The sequence below is a fragment of the Scomber japonicus genome, chromosome 3 (genome assembly GCF_027409825.1).
Source record: "Scomber japonicus isolate fScoJap1 chromosome 3, fScoJap1.pri, whole genome shotgun sequence".
NCBI lineage: Eukaryota > Metazoa > Chordata > Actinopteri > Scombriformes > Scombridae > Scomber > Scomber japonicus.
In genome coordinates, this window is record NC_070580.1 from 38,682,434 (window position 1) to 38,707,143 (window position 24,710).

The 24,710-nt window shown below is 41.7% G+C and overlaps 4 protein-coding genes across 4 annotated transcripts in view; 1 reads left to right on the top strand and 3 right to left on the bottom strand.

Annotated features, from left to right (window-relative positions):
* The window catches only part of LOC128355634 (metabotropic glutamate receptor 7-like), a 274,376-nt gene that overhangs the window by 122,189 nt on the left and 127,477 nt on the right, over nucleotides 1–24,710 (top strand). The gene's annotated exons all lie outside the window — the stretch shown is intronic.
* Nucleotides 4,330–5,718, bottom strand: LOC128355655 (E3 ubiquitin-protein ligase TRIM35-like). Its single transcript, XM_053315980.1, has one exon. It carries the CDS (start codon nucleotides 5,716–5,718, stop codon nucleotides 4,330–4,332), a length of 1,389 nt encoding a protein of 462 aa, XP_053171955.1.
* Nucleotides 12,155–13,555, bottom strand: LOC128356250 (nuclear factor 7, ovary-like). The gene has a single exon (XM_053316735.1). It carries the CDS (start codon nucleotides 13,544–13,546, stop codon nucleotides 12,155–12,157), a length of 1,392 nt encoding a protein of 463 aa, XP_053172710.1. The 5' UTR covers nucleotides 13,547–13,555.
* LOC128355658 (zinc-binding protein A33-like) lies at nucleotides 19,430–20,815 on the bottom strand. Its single transcript, XM_053315983.1, has one exon. It carries the CDS (start codon nucleotides 20,813–20,815, stop codon nucleotides 19,430–19,432), a length of 1,386 nt encoding a protein of 461 aa, XP_053171958.1.

Here is a 24,710-nt window from a genome sequence, read left to right on the forward strand (position 1 = left end):
AGGGTGTGTTTCATTCCTGTGTCCAAAAGTACACATACTATCAAGTTCAAAGATCACAGACTAACAGGTTTTATGTGATTTAATCTGTACAGTACAGAACATCATGACCTGCTTGAAACTTTTAAAATAAACTTTCATTCAGAGGAGAAGTTCTGTTAGTGTGAAAACTTTACAGAAACTAAAGAAACACAAAGCAGTGAATAGACGATGAACTTGTGGCAACCTCTAGCAGCACTGACCATGTTTACTGCCACACCCAGCGAGTCTTGCAATCTGACCATCACTTCTTTTTCTCTCAGCTCTCTCTTGGCATTTTGCAAGCTAAAGCCATACTTACTGTAAAATACTCCCTACATGCGGAACATAAATCGTATAAACACAAAAATATACAATAAACACAAAATCTTTAGGAAGGAATATTCATATATGAATACTTTTTCAAAATCTCTCAACTTCTATTCTAAAGTACATTACATAAAAAACAAAATACTCTAACTAAAAACCTCTTTACAGGCTTTATTCAGTTCAATTCAGTTTTTCTCTTTAAATTAAAAAGTTAAGGTTGTTCTCAGTTTAAATCACAGAAAATCCTTAAATAAAAAAAGATCCATTTACTCACAGAGGTCAGTGTGTCTGAAGGCGAATCTGAGAAGGAATGACAAACTGTTTCCTGATTCCTCTCAGGTGAATCAGGTGGAGGGCGGAGCTTTGTCTCACCAGTTCCCATGTAATGTGTAAGGATGTGTTTCATTCCAAAGCATTTACTCATTACTCAGATGAAAATGGGGGCTTCTGTTGCACCAACTTTATTCAAACACAACTTTACGTTGAATATCGAGAGTCAAAATCTAATTTGGTGAAATCTGTTGAATTATTTAAGAATGGGGTCTCATGTTATTATTTTTGTAAAGGACAAAATGAAATGGGTGGCATGGAATAACAGACCCAGACTGGCCATTACAAGCACCGGGACAATTCCCAACAATAACAATAGCATATTTCATTTAAGGGAAACACTGAAATGGGTGCAATGGAAGAACATACACAAGGAGTACCATGGAAGGGTGTCAGTAGTGGGTGACATGAGGAAGGGTACCTCCAATAGTGCTATGGATTATTATGGGTTATCATAGTTAGGGTATTACATGGAATGGGCAGTATGTGATTTAATGTGGAAAGTAGCAAGAGAGGGGGGCTATACAGTAGTCTCTGCAAGGGCTAGGCAGGGTATAATAATTTGCAAAGGGGGTACCATGGAAAACTGCAGGTAAGAGGTGTAATACAATGATTACCATGAAATGCATTGAGAAGGGTGTCAATGAAATATGGTAGGTAAGTGATATTGTGGAGTAGGTACCATGGGATGTAATGAAAGGGGTATCATGGACTGTAGTAGGGAATGGAGTCCTATAAAGTGGAAAACGGGTCGTCCCCAGGTGGACCATGTATGGTTGAAACACTGTTGTGTCCTTCAATATTGTTGCAGGAAAGTGATCCCATCGAATATTAGAAACAAGGGGTACCATGGAATATTACAGGAAACGAGTACCAGGAAATAATTAAGGACTACTATGCAATGATAAAAGGGGTATTGGGGAATACAACAGGGCAGTGTTATTATAGGATGTTGTAGGAAAGGGGTTCCCATGGTAACAGATATGAATTAATGTGTATATTATAAGTATGGGGTCCATGGATTATTATAAATAAGGGATACCACCTCATCTTAAATGAAAGGGGTACCATGAAATGTTGCAGGAAATGGGTATCAGGGTTTATTGAAAGAACGGGATATCATGGATGTTGTGGGAAAGGGATACCCTGGAATATTATAAATAAGAAGTATTATGGAATATGGCAGGAAAGGGGTACCCTAAGGAAATGGCACCATGCGATGTTTTAGGAAAGGGGTACCCTGAAATATCATGGGGGTATTGTAGAGTAGTAATGAAAAGGTGGATGTTGACATATTGTACGAAAAGGAAACCAAGAGATATTATAAGTAAGGAATACGAAGGGATATTAAAGGGTGAGTATGATTGAATACTTTAGGAAAGGATTACCAGACAATATTATATGTGAGGAATACCTGTCATATTATAAGGAAAGGGTAACAGGGAATGTTATAAATAAGGGGTACCACCTAACTTTAAAGGAAAGCGGTACCATGAAATGTTGCAGGAAATGGGTACCTGGGATTATTAAAAGAAAGGAGTGATATGTAATATTATAAGTAAGCGGTACAAGGAAATATTGTGGGAAAGTGGTAGTGAGGAGTATTATGGAATATGGCAGGAAAGGGGTATCCAGAAATATTATAAGGGGTACTGTGGCATAGTAATAAAAATGGGTATGTTCACATAAAGTAGGAAAGAGGTACTAGGGAATATTATGAGTCATCGGCGGTCACTCGAAACGAGTATGACTGTCTTCTGCATGGGGTCGTCTACTTGTGGGTCTTCAGGTGGGCATAGAGGCCGATCCGTGACCCACATATTTTGGTGCAGTGTTGACATGGGAAAATGGTAGTGGGTTGTGGTCGTGCTGGAGCCTTTTTCTGTCTTTCCTTGCGGAGCTGTCGTTTTGTTTCTGCGACACAGTGGAGTTCCCCCTCATAGTGCGCAGCACCTTCTTGCACCGCTTCCTTCCATCGGTGCCTGTTCAGAGCCATGTGCTCCCAGTCAGGAGATGAAATACAGAATTTTTTAAGGTTAGTTTTGATGTTGTCCTTGAACCGTTTCTTTTGCCCGCCTGGAGCTCGCGGACCTCTCTCCAGTTCGGAATACAGAATTTGTTTTGGAAGACGGGTGTCGGCCATGTGATGAGATGGCCGGTCCATCGGAGTTGGAGTTTCATTATTGTGGTGGTGATGCTGGACATTTTGGCCTCTGCCAGAACGCTGATGTTTGTTCGTCTATCCTCCCATTTGATCCTCAGTATCTTCCTCAAGGTTCTCTGGTGGTGCTGTTCCAGAGCTCTCAAGTGCCTGCTGTAGGTGGTCCATGATTCTGCCCCATACAGCAAGGTGGGGAGAACCACGGCCTTGTAGACCAGGAGCTTGGTGTCAACCCTGAGATTTCGGTCTTCAAAGACCGTTTTCCTGAGTCTGGCATATGCTCCATTGGCACAGCTCAGGCGGTGGTTGATCTCAGCGTCAATGTCCACATTGGAGGAGAGAAGACTGCCGAGGTAAGGGAAGTGGTCAACATTCTCGAGAGGGGTGTTGTCCACATTCATGATGGGTGGAATAGACGGCTGATTGGGTGGAGGTTGGTATAGCACCTGGGTCTTCTTGATGTTTAATGCTAGACCCAGGGCTCTGTAAGCCTTAGCAAAGGCATTCAGAATACCCTGTAGGTCTTCTGCGGAGTGTGCTGCTATGGCGTTGTCATCTGCATACTGGAGCTCCATAATATTATGAGTACAGACTGGGACATAAGTAAGACTGGTCTGTTACAACAAACATTTAGAAGGAAACTAAATGCCATCAGTAATAATGAGGAATAAATAAAAGAACTAGAGGTATTCATGGGTTTCGTCTCTTTCTGTTTTTGGCTATTCTTTGGTCGTCATCTCACTAACTTTTTAAAGACTGCAGAAGTGTTTGTATTGTGTTAGATTGGTAAAGTCTGTGTGTGATTGTTACGCTTGATAAAAATGGAGGTCAGAGACTAAACATGACGATAAATCTGAACACATCTCCAGCTTCACTTTTTATTGATTTTCACACAAAGAAAAGAATCACAGCAGGTCACATGAACATCCAGCAAACATCAGCTGTCATTTACATTTTCTACATTTAGCAGGTTTTCTTATTCAGAGAGAAACAACAAAGTTCAGTTTTTAAATCACCAACATAAACCCAAACTCACAAGTCCACCTTAAAACTCACAAGTCCACCGTCCACCTTAAATAAAACCACTCTTGTCATTAAATGATGAAAACAGAATAATGTTGATTTCACTGGATAAAACAGAAAATATAGAAATATGTGATTCCATGCAGTTGTTTCCATACAGGAATGTAATTTAACAGAAATCACTTGTTTGTTTCTTTATAATCTGAACTAGAGTTTAAAATACAGTTCAACATGCAGTCAATGATTATTGGCTTCACACAAAGATATAATCAGAAAACATAGAAATATTTAAATGGCACAGTATCAATAAAAAGAGTGAAACACATTAAATTCAGAAATTAAATCAAATTATTTTATATTTGACAAAAACAACTAAAGCGACATATTTAGGAATAATGAGACAGAAGTTTCAGAGGTTCAACTCAGAAACTTTTCCCTTTAAGACATGAACGTCATCATCATCATCATCATCATCTCACTGTCACAGAGACCTTCAGTGGAGAAATCTTCAGTGGGAGTTTATCCGTAGTGTTAATGAGTGGAAACAGTGTGTCAGTGAAAGTGTGTGTGAAGGTGTGTATGTGTGTGTTAGTATCAGGATCAGAGAACGATAGATTTCCTCTGTTCCAGTCCAGATTCACTCTGATCCTCTGGAACTTCTTCTTCACTGGGAGAACAGTGAAGGGACCTGGTGGTGAATATGCTGAGTATATATCTTTAAATAACCCTATTCTCCATAATCCAGACTGTATGTCTCCCTTCCTCTGAACAGACTCTGATAACACACCCAGTAACCAGTATTTACTGTCTCCAACCTCGACATCCCAGCTGTGAGTCCCTGAGTTAAAGCCCTCAGAGCCCAGGACAGAGTAGTAGGAGTCAATCCTCTCTGGATTACCAGGAAGCTGCTGTCTCCTTCCTCCTCGTCTCACACTGGTCAGATCTTCAGACAGGATGAGTCTTGGATCAGCAGTGTTTGGATCCAGAATGACAGGAGTGTAGGAGACCATCTCCTTCATGTTGTTCCAGATGTTGAAGGCCAGGTTGCCCAGGTGTTTGGCCTGGTCTATCAGAGCTCCTGAGGGCAGCTGTGGATCATCCAGCAGGGGGCAGCGCTGGACTCTTTCCACTGCAGCCTTGTAGTTGTTCAGGAATGAGACGTCTTCAGCTCTCAGCTCCTCCTCTGTGGTTCTGACTGTGTGTGAAAGAGCTGCTATCTCCCTGCTCAGAGCCTCCATCTTCTCCTTCATCATCTGACTCTTCTGCTCCTCTTCCTCCCTCAGAGCAGCCATCCTGGCCTCCTCTTCCTCTTCTAGAAACTGGTGAAGCTTCTTAAACTGCTCCTTAATCTGCCTCTCTGTGTGTTGGGCCTGGATCTTAATGTGTTTTGCTGTTTGATCAAACTTCACTTTAACTTTTTGACAAACCTTTAACTTCTCCTTTAAGGGCTTCAGAGTTTCCTTAAGTTCCTTCTTGTGTTGTCGTGCAGCTTCATCGATGGGTCTGAATCTGTGGTTGGTGTGTTTTTCTGAATCTCTGCAGACGACACACACTGGCTGCTGATGGTCCAGACAGAAGAGTTTGAGTTTCTCAGAGTGCAGACTGCAGAGAGCCTCTGACGCTCTCTGATCTCTGTCCTGTAAGAAGGACTCACACAGGTTCTTTATCACTAGACTAACAGGTGGTTCTTCCTTTGAAGATCTTCTCTTACAAACTGGACACTCATGTGTTGGTTTCTCTCTCCACCAGCTCTTCAGACAGTCTTTACAGAAGCTGTGGCTACATGACAGAACAACAGGATCTCTAAAGACCTCATGACAGACCGGACAGCAGAGAGCCTCCTCTGATCTGGAAGTCATTTAGTCTCTGAGTGAAGCTGAAAACACAGCAGACAGAAAGTACAGTCAGTCATGGCTTCCCTCCCTCCTCTACTAACTTCACTGACATTTACTTTCAGTGTGACTCCAGTTTTTAGTCAAACTCACCTTCAGTGTGTGGAGAGTCAGCAGGTTGAAGCAGCAGAGTTCTAGTTTTCCACTTTTCTCTCCTGTAGCTGTACTCACTCAGAGGAAGTTGTTAGTTTGGTCTGAAGGTGAATCTGATGCTCTGTTTTTCAGTCTGTGTGTCTCTTTAGAGACCAACAATAAACTGTTTCCTGGTTTGTTTCAGGTGAGTCAGGTGAGGGGCGGAGCTTTGTCAGATCTCTTCTGATAAATGTTGTAGCTTCACAGTAACACAGGGTGTGTTTCAGTCCTGCACTCAAACATAAACAAACCATCAAGTTTAAAGATCACTGACGAACAGGTTTTATATGATTTAATCTGTACAGTACAGAACATCATGACCTGCATGAAGCTTATAAAATAAACTCTCATTCAGAGGAGAAGTTCTGTTCAGCTGTTAGTGTGAAAACTTTACAGAAACTAAGGAAACACAAAGCAGTGAATAGACGATGAACTTGTGGCAACCTCGAGCAGCACTGACAATGTTTACTGCCACACCCAGCAAGTCTTGCAATCTGACCATCACTTCTTTTTCTCTCAGCTCTCTCTTGGTATTTTGCAAGCTAAAGCCATACTTAAAATACTCCCTACATGCGGAACATAAATCGTATAAACACAAAAATATACAATAAACACAAAATCTTTAGGAAGGAATATTCATATATGAATACTTTTTCAAAATCCCTCAACTTCTATTCTAAAGAACAGTACATAAAAAACCGAAATACTCTAACTAAAAACCTTTTACAGGCTCAATTCAGTTCAATTTAGTTTTTCTCTGTAAAATAAAAAAGTTAAGGTCGTTCTCAGTTTAAATCATCAGAAAATCCTTAAATAAAAAAAGATCCATTTACTCACAGAGGTCAGTGTGTCTGAAGGCGAATCTGAGAAGGAATGACAAACTGTTTCCTGATTCCTCTCAGGTGAATCAGGTGAAAGGCGGAGCTTTGTCTCACCAGTTCCCATGTAATGTGTAAGGATGTGTTTCATTCCAAAGCATTTACTCATTACTCAGATGAAAATGGGGGCTTCTGTTGCACCAACTTTATTCAAACACAACTTTACGTTGAATATCGAGAGTCAAAATCTAATTTAGTGAAATCTGTGGAATTATTTAGGAATGGGGTCTCATACTATTATTTTTGTAAAGGACAAAATGAAATGGGTGGCATGGAATAACAGACCCAGACTGGCCATTACAAGCACCCGGACAATTCCCAACAATAACAGCATATTTCATTTAAGGGAAACTCTGAAATGGATGCAATGGAAGAACATACACAAGGAGTACCATGGAAGGGTGTCAGTAGTGGGTGACATGAGGAAGGGTGACCTCCAATAGTGCTATGGAGTATTATGGGTTATCATAGTTAGGGTATTACATGGAATGGGCAATATGTGATTTAATGTGGAAAGTAGCAAGAGATGGGGACTATGCAGTAGTCTCTGCAAGGGCTAGGGTATAATAATTTGCAAAGGGGGTACCATGGAAAACTGTGGGTAAGAAGTGTAATACAATGATTACCATGAAATACATTGAGAAGGGTGTCAATGAAATATGGTAGGTAATTGATATTGTGGAGTAGGTACCATGGGATGTAATGAAAGGGGTATCATGGACTGTCGTAGGGAATGGAGTCCTATAAAGTGGAAAACGGGTCGCCCCCAGGTGGACCATGTATGGTTGAAACACTGTTGTGTCCTTCAATATTGTTGCAGGAAAGTGATACCATCGAATATTAGAAACAAGGGGTACCATGGAATATTACAGGAAATGAGTACCAGGAAATAATTAAGGACTACTATGCAATCTCTTAATCTTCTCCATACTTCTTATTAGTGCCACGGGTGCGCAACTCCGAGGCAAAACCCCGACAATATATACATCAGAACGTGCGGCTTGATCGGGACAGAAGTGCTATGACTTTTGGTGTTGAAATTCCAATTCTTCCCAAAGTTATTCCCAAAAAAACCGGGAGAATTCACCATTGGAAATGAATGGGAACTTTTTGAAAACCAACAAAATTTCACCTTTTTTTAGAGTCACCTAGCTCTCTCATACCTGCACTTAGAAATGTGATTCAAACTTCAAAACGGAGGGTAACTTCTGCTCTCTCTAAAATACCAAACAGTTTTTACATAACATGTAAACTTTTCAAACTATGAGCAGTCAAACGAGGAGTGGAAATCACTTTTTCTTCAAAGTTAGAGTGGAAGCAGCAGTTAGCTAGAGTGAGAGAAGCAGTAAAAACTAACTTTAATTTTTATTTTTAACTCAAGCTCACGGCCAAACCGTAAAAAGGAGACAAATCATTTTTGGTCAAAATGTAGACACAGGTGTTGGGATTCATAAAATGTGACGTTGACAGGCAGGGTCTGCACAAAATTTAAACGGGGGGGCCGAGACCGGCAGCAATACCTGTCTCGCTCCCCATTGACCCTAATGTAATCGTCTTTTTTTCCAAAAGAATCTCACTCTGTGTTCACACTGAGCTTACTCGCTCATTTTAAGGAATATGTGAATAAAATAAACACTGTCAGAATCTGCCGGCTTCTGTGTCTCTCACGGTGTTTTCGGTTTTTGGACAGGAGTTACGGTTTTCTCACAGTTTGCAATTGTTCGGGACCTTGTCAGAAGCCAAATTCTGGGGGGAGTTTGAGAATTTCCAAGCAGCTCCTCACATCGCCGTAGCAACCTTAGGGCCTTAGCTGCCCTTAGCAACCGTAGTAGGGCCTTAGCAACCTGTCGCTGGGCGGAAACTGAGCTACTTTTTTGTGATTGGCTAATTCCTGTCTTTCTGTTTTGCCAGTTAACTGAGCTAGTATTGATACTCGCTCTCTCTCTCTCTCTCTCTCTCTCTGTCTCTCTCTCTCTCTCTATACATATGTGTATATATATATATGTATATATATACATATATATGAGTTATATTGACACTCTTACTGCTCAAATCCAGGCAGGTATGGTGTGTGTGTGTGTGTGTGTGTGTGTGTGTGAGTGTTTGTACACACTGTGTTTTGTGCTAACAGGGTATGTGTGAAGCGTAGCCTAAAGTGCTGTAGTGTAGTGCTTAGAGTTAGCGCATGTTGCTACTGCCTTGTGCTCTGTGTGCTACTCTCTGCTTACATCTACTGTTACACTTGATACTGACCAGTAAGACTAAAGCATTTTGCTAAGTGTCTTTTATATATTCTCTTTTAACCTTTTCTTTTTCTTTTTTTATTTTATTTTCTGCTCTGTAGCACTTTGAGATTGCTGAAATACCCTGGAATATTATAAATAAGGAGTATTATGGAATATGGCAGGAAAGGGGTACCCTGTAATATTGTAGAGAAGGGGTACCATAGTATATCATAAGTAAAGGGTACCATGGAGTATTAAAGGAAATGGTACCATGGGATGTTTTAGGAAAGGGGTACACTGAAATATCATGGGGGTATTGTAGAGTAGTAATGAAAAGGTGGATGTTGACATATTGTACGAAAAGGAAACCAAGAGATATTATAAGTAAGGAATACGAAGGGATATTAAAGGGTGAGTGTGATTGAATATTTTAGGAAAGCATTACCAGACAGTATTATGTGTAAGGAATACCTGTCATATTATAAGGAAAGGGTACCAGGGAATGTTATAAATAAGGGGTACCACCTAACTTTAAAGGAAAGCGGTACCATGAAATGTTGCAGGAAATGGGTACCTGGGATTATTAAAAGAAAGGAGTGATATGTAATATTATAAGTAAGCAGTACAAGGAAATATTGTAGGAAAGTGGTAGTGAGGAATATTATGGAATATGGCAGGAAAGGGGTATCCAGAAATATTATAAGGGGTACTGTGGCATAGTAATAAAAATGGGTATGTTCACATAAAGTAGGAAAGAGGTACTAGGGAATATTATGAGTACAGACTGGGACATAAGTAAGACTGGTCTGTTACAACAAACATTTAGAAGGAAACTAAATGCCATCAGTAATAATGAGGAACAAATAAAAGAACTAGAGGTAATGATTTTGAGTATTAATCATACAAAAATATCTATTCATGTAATATTCATGGGTTTCGTCTCTTTCTGTTTTTGGCTATTCTTTGTTCGTCATCTCACTAACTTTTTAAAGACTGCAGAAGTGTTTGTATTGTGTTAGATTGGTAAAGTCTGTGTGTGTTGTTACACTTGATAAAAATGGAGGTCAGAGACTAAACATGACGATAAATCTGAACACATCTCTAGCTTCACTTTTTATTGATTTTCACACAAAGAAAAGAATCACAGCAGGTCACATGAACATCCAGCAAACATCAGCTGTCATTTACATTTTCTACATTTAGCAGGTTTTCTTATTCAGAGAGAAACAACAAAGTTCAGTTTTTAAATCACCAACATAAACCCAAACTCACAAGTCCACCGTCCACCTTAAATAAAACCACTCTTCTCATTAAATGATGAAAACAGAATAATTTTGATTTCACTGGATAAAACAGAAAATATAGAAATATGTGATTCCATGCAGTTGTTTCCATACAGGAATGTAATTTAACAGGAATCACTTGTTTGTTTGTTTCTTTATAATCTGAACTAGAGTTTAAAATACAGTTCAACATGCAGTCACTGATTATTGGCTTCACACAAAGATGTAATCAGAAAACATAGAAATATTTAAATGGCACAGTATCAATAAAAAGAGTGAAACACATTAAATTCAGAAATTAAATCAAATTATTTTATATTTGACAAAAACAACTAAAGCAACAGTGCCTCTGGATTGGCAGACTGGGGTGGTGGTCCCTCTTTTTAAGAAGGGGGACCGGAGGGTGTGTTCCAATTACAGGGGAATCACACTCCTCAGCCTCCCTGGTAAGGTCTATTCGGGGGTGCTGGAGAGGAGGGTCCGTCGGATAGTCGAATCTCGGATTCAGGAGGAGCAGTGTGGTTTTCGTCCAGGCCGTGGAACAGTGGACCAACTCTACACCCTCTGCAGGATCTTTGAGGGTGCATGGGAGTTTGCCCAACCAGTCCACATGTGTTTTGTGGACTTGGAGAAGGCATTCGATCGTGTCCCTCGGGGAGTCCTGTAGGGGGTTCTACGGGAGTACGGGGTACCGGACCCCCTGATACGGGCCGTCCGTTCCCTGTATGACCGGTGTCAGAGCTTGGTCCGCATTTCCGGCAATAAGTCGGACTTGTTTCCAGTGAGGGTTGGACTCCGCCAGGGCTGCCCTTTGTCACCGATCCTGTTCATAGTCTTTATGGACAGGATTTCTAGGCGCAGCCAGGGTGTGGAGGGGGTCCGGTTTGGTGACCTCAGGATTGGGTCACTGCTTTTTGCAGATGATGTGGTCCTGTTGGCTTCATCAGACCGTGACCTCCAACTCTCACTGGATCGGTTCGCAGCCGAGTGTGAAGCGGCCGGGATGAGAATCAGCACCTCCAAATCCGAGGCCATGGTCCTCAACCGGAAAAGGGTGAAGTGCACTCTTCGGGTCGGGGATGAGATTCTGCCTCAAGTGGAGGAGTTCAAGTACCTCGGGGTCTTGTTCACGAGTGAGGGGAGGATGGAACGGGAGACCGACAGGCGGATCGGTGCGGCGTCTGCAGTAATGCGGACTCTGCACAGATCCGTCGTGGTGAAGAGAGAGCTGAGCCGAAAGACAAAGCTCTGGATTTACCAGTCGGTCTTGGTTCCTACCCTCACCTCTGGTCATGAGCTTTGGGTTCCTACCCTCACCTCTGGTCATGAGCTTTGGGTTCCTACCCTCACCTCTGGTCATGAGCTTTGGGTCGTGACCCAAAGAACAAGATGGCGGGTACAAGCGGCCGAAATGAGCTTCCTCCGTAGGGTGGCTGGGCTCTCCCTTAGAGATAGGGTGAGAAGCTCAGTTATCCGGAGGGAGCTCGGAGTAGACCCGCTGCTCCTCCGCGTTGAGAGGAGCCAGATGAGGAGGCTCGGGCATCTAGTCAGGATGCCTCCCGGACACCTCCCTGGTGAGGTGTTCAGGGCCCGTCCCACCGGTAGGAGACCCAGGACACGCTGGAGAGACTATGTCTCTCGGCTGGCCTGGGAACGCCTCGGGATCCCCCTGGAAGAGCTGGACGAAGTGGCTGGGGAGAGGGAAGTCTGGGCTTCCCTGCTTAGGCTGCTGCCCCCGTGACCCGACCCCGGATAAGCGGCAAGAAGATGGATGGATGGAACTAAAGCAACATATTTTGAAATGAGACAGAAGCTTCAGAGGTTAAACTCAGAAACTTTTCCCTTTAAGACATGAGAGTCATCATCATCATCATCATCATCATCATCATCTCACTGTCACAGAGACCTTCAGTGGAGAAATCTTCAGTGGGAGTTTATCCCGAGTGTTAATGAATGGAAACAGTGTGTCAGTGAAAGTGTGTGTGAAGGTGTGTATGTGTGTGTTAGTATCAGGATCAGAGAACGACAGATTTCCTCTGTTCCAGTCCAGATTCACTCTGATCCTCTGGAGCTTCTTCTTCACTGAGAGAACAGTGATGGGAGATGATGGTGGCCATGCTGAGTATTTATCATCACATAACTCTACTGTCCATAATCCAGACAGTATGATTCCCTTCCTCTGACCAGACTCTGATAACACACCCACTGCCCAGTCTTCATTGTCTCCAACCTCGACATCCCAGCTGTGAGTCCCTGAGTTAAAGCCTTCAGAGCCCAGGACAGAGAAGATGTAGCAGTTAAACCTCTCTGGATTATCAGGAAGCTGCTGTTTCGCTCCTCCATCTCTCACACTGGTCAGATCTTCAGACAGGATGAGTTTTGGATGAGCAGTGTTTGGATCCAGAATGACAGGAGTGTAGGAGACCATCTCCTTCATGTTGTTCCAGATGTTGAAGGCCAGGTTGCCCAGGTGTTTGGCCTGGTCTATCAGAGCTCCTGAGGGCAGCTGTGGATCATCCAGCAGGGGGCAGCGCTGGACTCTTTCCACTGCAGCCTTGTAGTTGTTCAGGAATGAGACGTCTTCAGCTCTCAGCTCCTCCTCTGTGGCTCTGACTGTGTGTGAAAGAGCTGCTATCTCTCTGCTCAGAGCCTCCATCTTCTCCTTCATCATCTGACTCTTCTGCTCCTCTTCCTCCCTCAGAGCAGCCATCCTGGCCTCCTCTTCCTCCTCTAGAAACTGGTGAAGCTTCTTAAACTGCTCCTTAATCTGCCTCTCTGTGTGTTGGGCCTGGACCTTAATGTGTTTGGCTGTTTGATCAAACTTCACTTTAACTTCTTCACAAACCTTTAACTTCTCCTTTAAGGGCTTCAGAGTTTCCTCAAGTTCCTTCTTGTGTTGTGGTGCAGCTTCATCGATGGGTCTGAATCTGTGGTTGGTGTGTTTTTCTGAATGACTGCAGACGACACACACTGGCTGCTGATGGTCCAGACAGAAGAGTTTGAGTTTCTCAGAGTGCAGACTGCAGAGAGCCTCTGAAGCTCTCTGATCTCTGTCCTGTAAGAAGGACTCACACAGGTTCTTTAACACCAGGTTACGAGGTGGTTCTTCCTTTGAGGATCTTCTCTTACAAACTGGACACTCATGTGTTGGTTTCTCTCTCCACCAGCTCTTCAAACAGTCTTTACAGAAGCTGTGGCTACATGACAGAACAACAGGATCTCTAAAGACCTCGTGACAGACCGGACAGCAGAGATCCTCCTCTGATCTGGAAGCCATTTAGTCTCTGAGTGAAGCTGAAACAAAGCAGACAAGACATTAAAACTGAAAGTCAGTTGTGGTTTCCTGCCTGCTGTCGAAAGTTTCACTTGGATTTGTGTTTTTTCAGTCAGCAGCAGGTTGAGAGCATGTGACTCTTAAACCGACAAAGTAACTTACTTATGGTGGTATACACAGTTTAGTGTGGTGAACACAGTGAAACAGGCAGCTAACTCATATACAGTTGTGCTCATAAGTTTACATACCCTGGGTTAAGGTTAGTAATAGGTTAGGGTTAGTAATGGCAATTTTCTGGCAACTGAACTGTGCAGTCCATTTTTCTTCAAGTGCCTCCTTATTTTGCATCTTGAAACAGCCACACCACTTTCCTGTAGAGAAGCCTGTATGTCAGCTGAAGTTATTTGGTCAACCTGAAAGTATCTTTGTATCAACAGAACCCCTCATTTTCCACTTCCTTATCAGAGTTTGAACATTGATTGGCATTCTCAAATCTTTTTATATCCTTTCCTCGTTTTATAAAGTTCAACTACAGATCCTTTGATAGTTATTTTGCTCTTCCCATGGGTCAGAAGCCAGCAAAGTCAGTGCAGCACTGGTCTGTCAAGTGTCCGGACTGTAAGGGAGCGCAGCCACAACCCAGTGTTCTCAATCTGCCTGCAAAGGAAGAAAGGGCACCCTGCCGCCTTTCAACAGGTCAACAAGTGTGTTTGAGTTAGTTCTTTTAAGATAAGCTACTGTTGTTGTGATTGAACGGACCACTGAGTCCATTGTCTTTGTATTCTGACGAGTACAGTTGTGCTCATACGTTTACATACCCTGGCAGAATTTGTGAAATATTGGCCATTTTTCAGAAAATATGATTGATCATGCAAAAAACTTTCATTCAGGGTTAGTGATCAATGGCAAAGCGAATTATTATCACACAATTGTGTTCGCACTTTTAAAGTCATAATAAGTGAAACCGCCCAATTGGCCCTGATCAAAAAGTTTACATACCCTTGAAGTTTTGGTCTGATAATATACACACAAGTTGACACACACCACTTTAAATGGCTATGAACGATAACTTGTCCACACCTGTTACCAGTCTGCGTGTAATTGGTGTCTATGTATAAAAAGTCAGTGAGTTTCTGGTATTGTGTTTGGTTGAACACAGAGGTGACGGTCGGAGTTTCTTTTGGCAGCGTAGCAATGGAAGACCGTTGTTTACTGTGTGCAGCTGATATTTAAAGTTGCAGTGATGTAATTGGCAGTGTCACTGGACTTCATGTGTCTCTCTTTTGCTTCAAAAGCTGCCTCGTGGTTAGGCTGCTGGAGTCACATGTAGGCCCAGCCTTTGTCTGACCCATGGTTGGCCCTAACAGTGTTTGGAAGCTCTTAACCACAGTGTTGTCACATCACTAAATATATTTTGATGCATCCTGTTACTGTTTGCTGCTGCACAAACCTGAGATTTAAAATAGTTTGATGTCATTCTGTCATCACAGAAAAGCAGAACTGAGTAGCAGGCTTCACTTCTCATTTAAAGCACAGAGAGAACAAACACACAGCTGCTGCAGTACCACATGAACTCACACACAGTATATATACATGCAGGTGTATAAACAGCTGATTCATGTAGCTGCAGGACTCACCGTGTGTCGCTGTGTGAGCGGTCCGAGCAGAGCTGCTGTCTCTCAGCTTTAAACTTGGACGAAAGGAACCTCCAGAGAGAGAGGAAACCGATTTAATGATGATGTCACAGAGTTGAGACAAACGATTCAAACACAAAACTGTCTGATTCCAGTCAGATTACACATTTAACAATGTATTAATGATATATTGATGATATATTAACAATATATGACGTGTTAACGATGAGTCATTTAGCCTCTGAGTGGAGCTGAAAACCACATGCTCGACGTTAAAACAGGAAGTCAGTTGTGGTTCCCTCCCTGCTGTACAAAGTTTCTTCACTTACTTTAACTTTGGTGTTTTTTCAGTCAGCAGCAGGTTGAAGTTGAATTATTTCACTGCTTCAGGACTTCAGTGCTCCCTGCTGTAACTGTCCTCCCTCAGTTTAAGTCCCACCGTCTGTCTGCCTCCTTTCAGTCACAGCCGAACACTGACTTCCTGTTTCCTGTTTCCTCTCATATATAATGTAAGAGGTGGAGCTTTTTAGAGAAACACACAGCGCAACTGTCATGAGAAGAGAACAGGAAGCTCTGTCAGTGGGAGAGAGTAAATACTCTTGCTGGACAGACATACCCAGTTTGCCTTGAGCTCACTAGAATCCCTTCAACACACCTATCTTACTGTACTGTGACAAGATCATCTCAACTCAAAGCTCCACTTACAATTTTGTTCTCATGGAAATACTCAATGACAGGGAGGTAGATTATATTATATTGCATGTATATTTTGGCCCATTTTCATTCCCAACATGTCCCATGCAATGGTCAGGACCCCTTGGTGTCACTTTTTAATGCATGTTATACTTTCAGCATAATTCTTCAACATTTTCTGGTGTTTAACATTTAACAGCCATTCAGTTTAATCTTTGTTTAATTGAAGAAAACTCTGTCACATCCAATCACTGCTCTGTTCAATACACTTATTCTGTGTCTGTATTGGACCATAGTCCCCTAGTGATATAGTTATGTAAATGTGTGTGTTGCTATGGGAAGATATTTTATTGTTGTCTATAATCTGAGCTAGTGAGAGCATGTAGATGTTGAAGAGAAGAGCCTTGGGGAACTCCACATGTCACATTTGTCCACTCAGATGTGTAATTACCTACAGACATAAAGTAGTCCCTATACTGTCCTTTAAGAGGGTTTCAAACCAGTTTAGTACTGTGCCAAAAAGTTCAGTCAGTCTCGTAATATGTTGAGGTTTACTGGATCAAATGCATCACTGAGATCCAGTAATCTCTTAATCTTCTTCATACTTCTTATTAGTGCCACGGGTGCGCAACTCCAAGGCAAACACCGACAATATATACATCAGAACGTGCGGCTCGATCGGGACAGAGGTGCTATGACTTTTGGTGTTGAAATTCCAATTCTTCCCAAAGTTATTCCCAAAAAACCCCCGGGAGAATTCACCATTGGAAATGAATGGGAACTTTTTGAAAAACCCACAAAATTTCACATTTTTTCACCTTTTTTCAGAGTCACCTAGCTCTCTCATACCTGCACTTAGAAATGTGATTCAAACTTTAAAACGGAGGAAAACTTGTGCTCTCTCTAAAATACCAAACTGTTTTAACATAACATGTAAACTTTTCAAACTATGAGCAGTCAAACGAGGAGTGGAAATCACTTTTTCTTCAAAGTTAGAGTGGAAGCGGCAGTTAGCTTGAGTGTGAGAAGCAGTAAAAAATAACCTTCATTTTTATTTTTAACTCGAGCTCACGGCCAAACCGTAAAAAGCAGACAAATAATTTTTGGTCAAAATGTAGACATAGGTGTTGGGACTCATAAAATGTGACTTTGACAGGCGGGGTCTGCACAAAATTTAAACGATGGGGCAGAGACCGGCAGCAATACCTGTCTCGCTCCCCATTGACCGTAATGTAATCGTCTTCTTTTTTCAAAAGAATCTCACTCTGTGTTCGCACTGAGCTTACTCGCTCATTTTAAGGAATATGTGAATAAAATAAACACTGTCAGAATCTGCCGGCTTCTGTGTCTCTCACGGTGTTTTCGGTTTTTGGACAGGAGTTACGGTTTTCTCACAGTTTGCAATTGTTCGGGACCTTGTCAGAAGCCAAATTCTGGGGGCATTTTGAGAATTTCCAAGCAGATTCTCACATCGCCATAGCAACCGTATGCCTTAGCTGCCCTTAGCAACCGTAGGGCCTTAGCAACCTGTCGCTGGGCAGAAACTGAGCTACTTTTTTGTGATTGGCTAATTCCTGTCTGTCTGTTTTGCCAGTTAACTGAGCTAGCGGCCGAGCTAGTACTGATACTCTCTCTCTATATATATACATGGGTTATATTGACACTCTTACTGCTCAATTGGTGTGTGTGTGTGTGTGTGTGTGTGTGTGTGTGTGTTTGTACACACAATGCTAACACAGAAGCGTAAAGTGCTGTAGTGTAGTGCTTAGAGTTAGCGCATGTTGCTACTACCTTGTGCTCTGTGTGCTACTCTCTGCTTACATCTACTGTTACACTTGATACTGACCAGTAAGACTAAAGCATTTTGCTAAGTGTCTTTTATATGTTCTCTTTTAACCTTTTCTTTTTCTTTTTTTCTTTTATTTTCTGCTCTGTAGCACATTGAGATTGCCGAAATACCCTGGAATATTATAAATAAGGAGTATTATGGAATATGGCAGGAAAGGGGTACCCTGTAATATTGTAGATGAGGGGTACCATGGAGTATTAAAGGAAATGGTACCATGGGATGTTTTAGGAAAAGGGTACCCTGTAATATTGTAGAGAAGGGGTACCCTGAAATATCATGGGGGTATTGTGGAGTAGTAATGTAAAGGTGGATGTTGACATATTGTACTAAAAGGACACCAAGAGACATTATAAGTAAGGAATATGAAAGGATATTAAAGGATCAGTGTGATTGAATATTTTAGGAAAGGGGTACCAGACAATATTATATGTAAGGAATACCTGTCATATTATAAGAAAAGGGTACCAGGGAATGTTATAAATAAGGGGTACCACCTAACTTTAAAGGACAGCGGTACCATGAAATGTTGCAGGAAATGGGTACCTGGGATTATTAAAAGAAAGGGGTGATATGTAATATTATAAGTAAGCGGTACAAGGAAATATTGTAGGAAAGTGGGAGTGAGGAGTATTATGGAATATGGCAGGAAAGGGGTATCCAGAAATATTATAAGGGGTACTGTGGCATAGTAATAAAAATGGGTATGTTCACATAAAGTAGGAAAGAGGTACTAGGGAATATTATGAGTACAGACTGGGACATAAGTAAGACTGGTCTGTTACAACAAACATTTAGAAGGAAACTAAATGCCATCAGTAATAATGAGGAACAAATAAAAGAACTAGAGGTAATGATTTTGAGTATTAATTATACAAAAATATCTATTCATGTAATATTCATGGGTTTCGTCTCTCTCTGTTTTTGGCTATTCTTTGTTCGTCATCTCACTAACTTTTTAAAGACTGCAGAAGTGTTTGTATTGTGTTAGATTGGTAAAGTCTGTGTGTGTTGATACGCTTGATAAAAATGGAGGTCAGAGACTAAACATGACGATAAATCTGAACACATCTCCAGCTTCACTTTTTATTGATTTTCACACAAAGAAAAGAATCACAGCAGGTCACATGAACATCCAGCAAACATCAGCTGTCATTTACATTTTCTACATTTAGCAGGTTTCCTTATTCAGAGAGAAACAACAAAGTTCAGTTTTTAAATCACCAACATAAACCCAAACTCACAAGTCCACCTTAAAACTCACAAGTCCACCGTCCACCTTAAATAAAACCACTCTTCTCATTAAATGATGAAAACAGAATAATTTTGATTTCACTGGATAAAACAGAAAATATAGAAATATGTGATTCCATGCAGTTGTTTCCATACAGGAATGTAATTTAACAGAAATCACTTGTTTGTTTCTTTATAATCTGAACTAGAGTTTAAAATACAGTTCAACATGCAGTCATTGATTATTGGCTTCACACAAAGATATAATCAGAAAACATAGAAATATTTAAATGGCACAGTATCAATAAAAAGAGTGAAACACATGAAATTCAGAAATTAAATCAAATTATTTTATATTTGACAAAAACAACTAAAGCGACATATTTAGGAATAATGAGACAGAAGCTTCAGAGGTTAAATTCAGAAACTTTTCCCTTTAAGACATGATAGTCATCATCATCATCATCATCATCATCATCATCATCTCACTGTCACAGAGACCTTCAGTGGAGAAATCTTCAGTGGGAGTTTATCCGTAGTGTTAATGCATGGAAACAGTGTGTCAGTGAAAGTGTGTGTGAAGGTGTGTATGTGTGTGTTAGTATCAGGATCAGAGAACGACAGATTTCCTCTGTTCCAGTTCAGATTCACTCTGATCCTCTGGAGCTTCTTCTTCACTGGGAGAACAGTGAGGGGAGCTGGTGGTAACCATGCTAAGTATATACCTTTATAGAAACATATTGTCCATAATCCAGACTGTATGTTTCCCTTCCTCTGAACAGACTCTGATAACACACCCAGTTCCCAGAATGTACTGTCTCCAACCTCGACATCCCAGCTGTGAGTCCCTGAGTTAAAGCCCTCAGAGCCCAGGACAGAGATCAAGGAGTTCATCCTCTCTGGATTATCAGGAAGCTGCTGTTTCTCTCCTATTCTCACGCTGGTCAGATCTTCAGACAGGATGAGTTCTGGATGAGCAGTGTTTGGATCCAGAATGACAGGAGTGTAGGAGACCATCTCCTTCATGTTGTTCCAGATGTTGAAGGCCAGGTTGCCCAGGTGTTTGGCCTGGTCTATCAGAGCTCCCGAGGGCAGCTGTGGATCATCCAGCAGGGGGCAGCGCTGGACTCTTTCCACTGCAGCCTTGTAGTTGTTCAGGAATGAGACATCTTCAGCTCTCAGCTCCTCCTCTGTGGCTCTGACTGTGTGTGAAAGAGCTGCTATCTCTCTGCTCAGAGCCTCCATCTTCTCCTTCATCATCTGACTCTTCTGCTCCTCTTCCTCCCTCAGAGCAGCCATCCTGGCCTCCTCTTCCTCTTCTAGAAACTGGTGAAGCTTCTTAAACTGCTCCTTAATCTGCCTCTCTGTGTGTTGGGCCTGGACCTTAATGTGTTTTGCTGTTTGATCAAACTTCACTTTAACTTCTTCACAAACCTTTAACTTCTTCTTTAAGGGCTTCAGAGTTTCCTCAAGTTCCTTCTTGTGTTGTCGTGCAGCTTCATCGATGGGTCTGAATCTGTGGTTGGTGTGTTTTTCTGAATCTCTGCAGACGAGACACACTGGCTGCTGATGGTCCAGACAGAAGAGTTTGAGTTTCTCAGAGTGCAGACTGCAGAGAGCCTCTGAAGCTCTCTGATCTCTGTCCTGTAAGAAGGACTCACACAGGTTCTTTAACACCAGGTTACGAGGTGGTTCATCCTTTGAAGATCTTCTCTTACAAACTGGACACTCATGTGTTGGTTTCTCTCTCCACCAGCTCTTCAGACAGTCTTTACAGAAGCTGTGGCTACATGACAGAACAACAGGATCTCGAAAGACCTCATGACAGACCGGACAACAGAGATCCTCCTCTGATCTGGAAGCCATTTAGTCTCTGAGTGAAGCTGAAAACACAGCAGACAGAAAGTACAGTCAGTCATGGCTCCCCTCCCTCCTTTTTTTCATCTTTAGTTTTCCCCCCAAAATAATCCTTAAAACTAAATAAATACTGTTTATTCTACAGGTGAATGTGTTTAGAATTATCAAGAATGAGCCATATATAACATATAAACCTTTATTTAGAGGGTCATTTGCATATACGGTAATTTCCTGTCTTTCCTGGGGAACTAGGAAAGTCACCCCAGCAGTGGCTATGTTCTCATTGAGAAAAACTTCACACAGAATATTCCTGACTTTAACAGATTTAGAGTTTTATTTCTCTGAGTCAAGCTTCATTAAAAACAAGACCAAAGTCATTGAGAAGTTTATCACTCAGGAAGACAGAAGAGCAAAGTTCATGTACAGATAAGGGCACACACACACACACACACACACACACACACACACACACACACACACACACACACACACACACACACACACACACACACACACACATTGGTACATTTTATGTTCGTATGACAGTTTTTCTTCGTCTGTAGTTATTTTTAGTTACCGAAAGCTTCGGCACAAACAGCCTCACCTAGAATATCTTTCATCAGCTAACGCTGCTCCTCTACTAACTTCACTGACATTTACTTTCAGTGTGACTCCAGTTTTTAGTCAAACTCACCTTCAGTGTGTGGAGAGTCAGCAGGTTGAAGCAGCAGAGTTGTAGTTTTCCACTTTTCTCTCCTGTAGCTGTACTCACTCAGAGGAAGTTGTTAGTTTGGTCTGAAGGTGAATCTGATGCTCTGTTTTTCAGTCTGTGTGTCTCTTTAGAGACCAACAATAAACTGTTTCCTGGTTTGTCTCAGGTGAGTCAGGTGAGGGGCGGAGCTTTGTCAGATCTCTTCTGATAAATGTTGTAGCTTCACAGTAACACAGGGTGTGTTTCATTCCTGCACTCAAACATAAACAAACCACAAGGTTCAATGACAGCAGACTAACAGGTTTTATGTGATTTAATGTGTACAGTACAGAACATCATGACCTGCATGAAGCTTTTAAAATAAACTTTACAGGAACTTGAGAAATAAGAAAGAATAATGTTCTGGATGATCTTTTTTAAGATTTTACATCCTTTACATAATCTCCCCAATCCCAATCTAAAGACCAGTTCATAAAAAAAACAAACGTCATCACAGGTTTTTTTTAGTTTTGCTAACTAAAATAATCATACATGATTAAGTTCAGATCTGCCCAAATGAATTGTAAACCATCCAGACTGAACTACTAAGGTCTGAAACTGCCCTAAGTCACACTCAGTCTATTTGAGTTTTCCATTATGCCGGTGCTGAAACACATCTCCGCTCACACTTTGGTGAGCTTCACTGCTGCAGTCGTGCTTGCTGGCAAGTCTGATTGCAGTCAATCTGTGACGAATAAGAACCCTCAACAGGAAAACTTCCCTTACCTTGACTTACCATGTGGAAAAACACATTCAGCACGCCAGCTTGAGTCCTACAGGTATGACACTAAACACACCTGCCAGCTTCAGACAGGTGAGAGATACAGTAAGATTGAGCTGTTGTGTTGAATCTGAATGTGAATATCTGAAGAAAGAAAGAAAGAAAGAAAGAAAGAGTCTCTCCTCAAAGCAAACAATCTTTCATAACACACCAGCAGCACTGTGGTCGCCTCAGGACAGTGTTTGGGTTCAGCCATTGTGTTCAGGACAAGACGATTTATAGTCATGAAATGCCACAAATGCAGCAGAAATAAATCTTAAGCTTTTGAAAAGCATCTTGAATCATTACAGGTCCGTGAACAGCAGCGACGCTCACACACACTCTCTCTCTGTCACTTTAGTTTTCTTTTGAAGAGAAAAGAAAACCCAGTAAACACTAAAGTATAAAAAGCTCTTTTTGGTGGAGGCATATCAGTCCAAGTATATTTTTATGCATTGGAAACACTACAGATATGTGCAAGATATGTCTCTAATTATGACTCACTGTATAGTTCAACATCCAGGTGCGTTCAGCTTTGAACCCCTCACTGTTTATCCACGAGGCTCCAATTGATTCGGTGTGTGATTCATCTAGATGAAAAGAAATCAACCAGGTGTAATTGATTTTTCCTGCTTTCATGTGTGGAGCAGATAAAAACATTGCGTCTCTTCACATTAACACCTAAACTCTACACCTTGTTTTGAAGGTAGTGAATTATACGATATGATGTTAACTTACTTTTCCAGCTCTGAAAATCAGTGTTTTGACATTTAGTGGCTAGTGAGCGGCTGCTGTGGAGCGGCGTTATGCAGATGTGTTTGACCTGGAGTTGACCACCGCTGCTGCCTCTGTATCACTAACAAGCTCAGTCATCCTGCTCTGTATTCTCTCTAAGTGTGAATACATATGCAGCACTTTGATATTCTGCTGATGGCCTGAGTGTAAAATGGCTCTGATGATGAAAGCGTCTCTCCCTCTCTTTCTGATTCATCTACTCTCAAAGCAAACCATTTATTACTTATTTGATCAAACATTGTAAAATATGCATGATGTTTCTACATATTTCTACTCTGTCTTTTTTTTTTTTTTTTGAAGAGAGAGCACTACAGACTTCATGAATTACATGGTTTCAGGGATAATGGACCAAATTCTGTCTTGGTTTAATCCAATCAACTTTCACAAATGCGATTTAAGCCTGACCCCAAAGCAAATGTGCATGTTCAGCGAGGTTAGGCCGATAATAATCTGATCTCAAATCAGCTTCTCAACTAAATTCAATCTGTGCTAATCCTGATCTGGGCTACTTTGTCAAAGTGGAATATGTCTGGACTGAAAGCCTCTGAAAATGTAGAGCTGCAATTTCTTCTTGAAGTTATAACTCAGTCAAACACACAGACGTGAAACACATATTTATAGATTTGGCGTGATTTCCCCAAGATATCATAACCCTAACCTCCATGAATCCACTTCAGAACCAGGGAGAAAAGAATCAATCAATCAATCTTTATTTATAAAGCGCGGAATCACAGCAGAGTCATACGAAGGCTCTTTCCACATAGAGCAGGTCTAAACCGAACTCTTCAGGTTTCATTTAAAGAGACTCAACATTCCCACATGAGCAGCACTTGGTGACAGTGGAGAGAAAAAACTCCTTTTAACAGGAAGAACCCTCAGAACCAGACTCAGAGTGGGAGAACATCTTTTAACAGGAAGAACCCTCAGAACCAGACTCAGAGTGGGAGAACATCTTTTAACAGGAAGAACCCTCAGAACCAGACTCAGAGTGGGAGAACAACTTTTAACAGGAAGAACCCTCAGAACCAGACTCAGAGTGGGAGAACATCTTTTAACAGGAAGAACCCTCAGAACCAGACTCAGAGTGGGAGAACATCTTTTAACAGGAAGAACCCTCAGAACCAGACTCAGAGTGGGAGAACCCTCAGAACCAGACTCAGAGTGGGAGAACATCTTTTAACAGGAAGAACCCTCAGAACCAGACTCAGAGTGGGAGAACATCTTTTAACAGGAAGAACCCTCAGAACCTTCTTTTCCTTGTCTCACTAGAGCTACGTATGGAGTAGTGACAGCAACACTGCCCCCCCATGGTGTCCGGTGGTACTGCTCTGTTTGGTCCGTATCCGTAAGCTTTATGGAAACGTGCAGGAAGGAAGAAAGAAAGGGAGCAAGGACAGATGGAAGGAAGGGAAAAAGGGAGAAAGGAAGAGAAGACAAGAAGGAAGGAAATGAAGAGAGGAAGGAAGGAAGGAAGGAGAGAAAAAAGAAGACAGGAAAGAAAGATGGAAGGAAGAGAGGAAGGGAAGAAGGAAGGAAGGAAGGGAGAACGGAAGAGAAGACAAGAAGGAAGGAAGGAAGGAAAAGAAGACAGGAAAGGA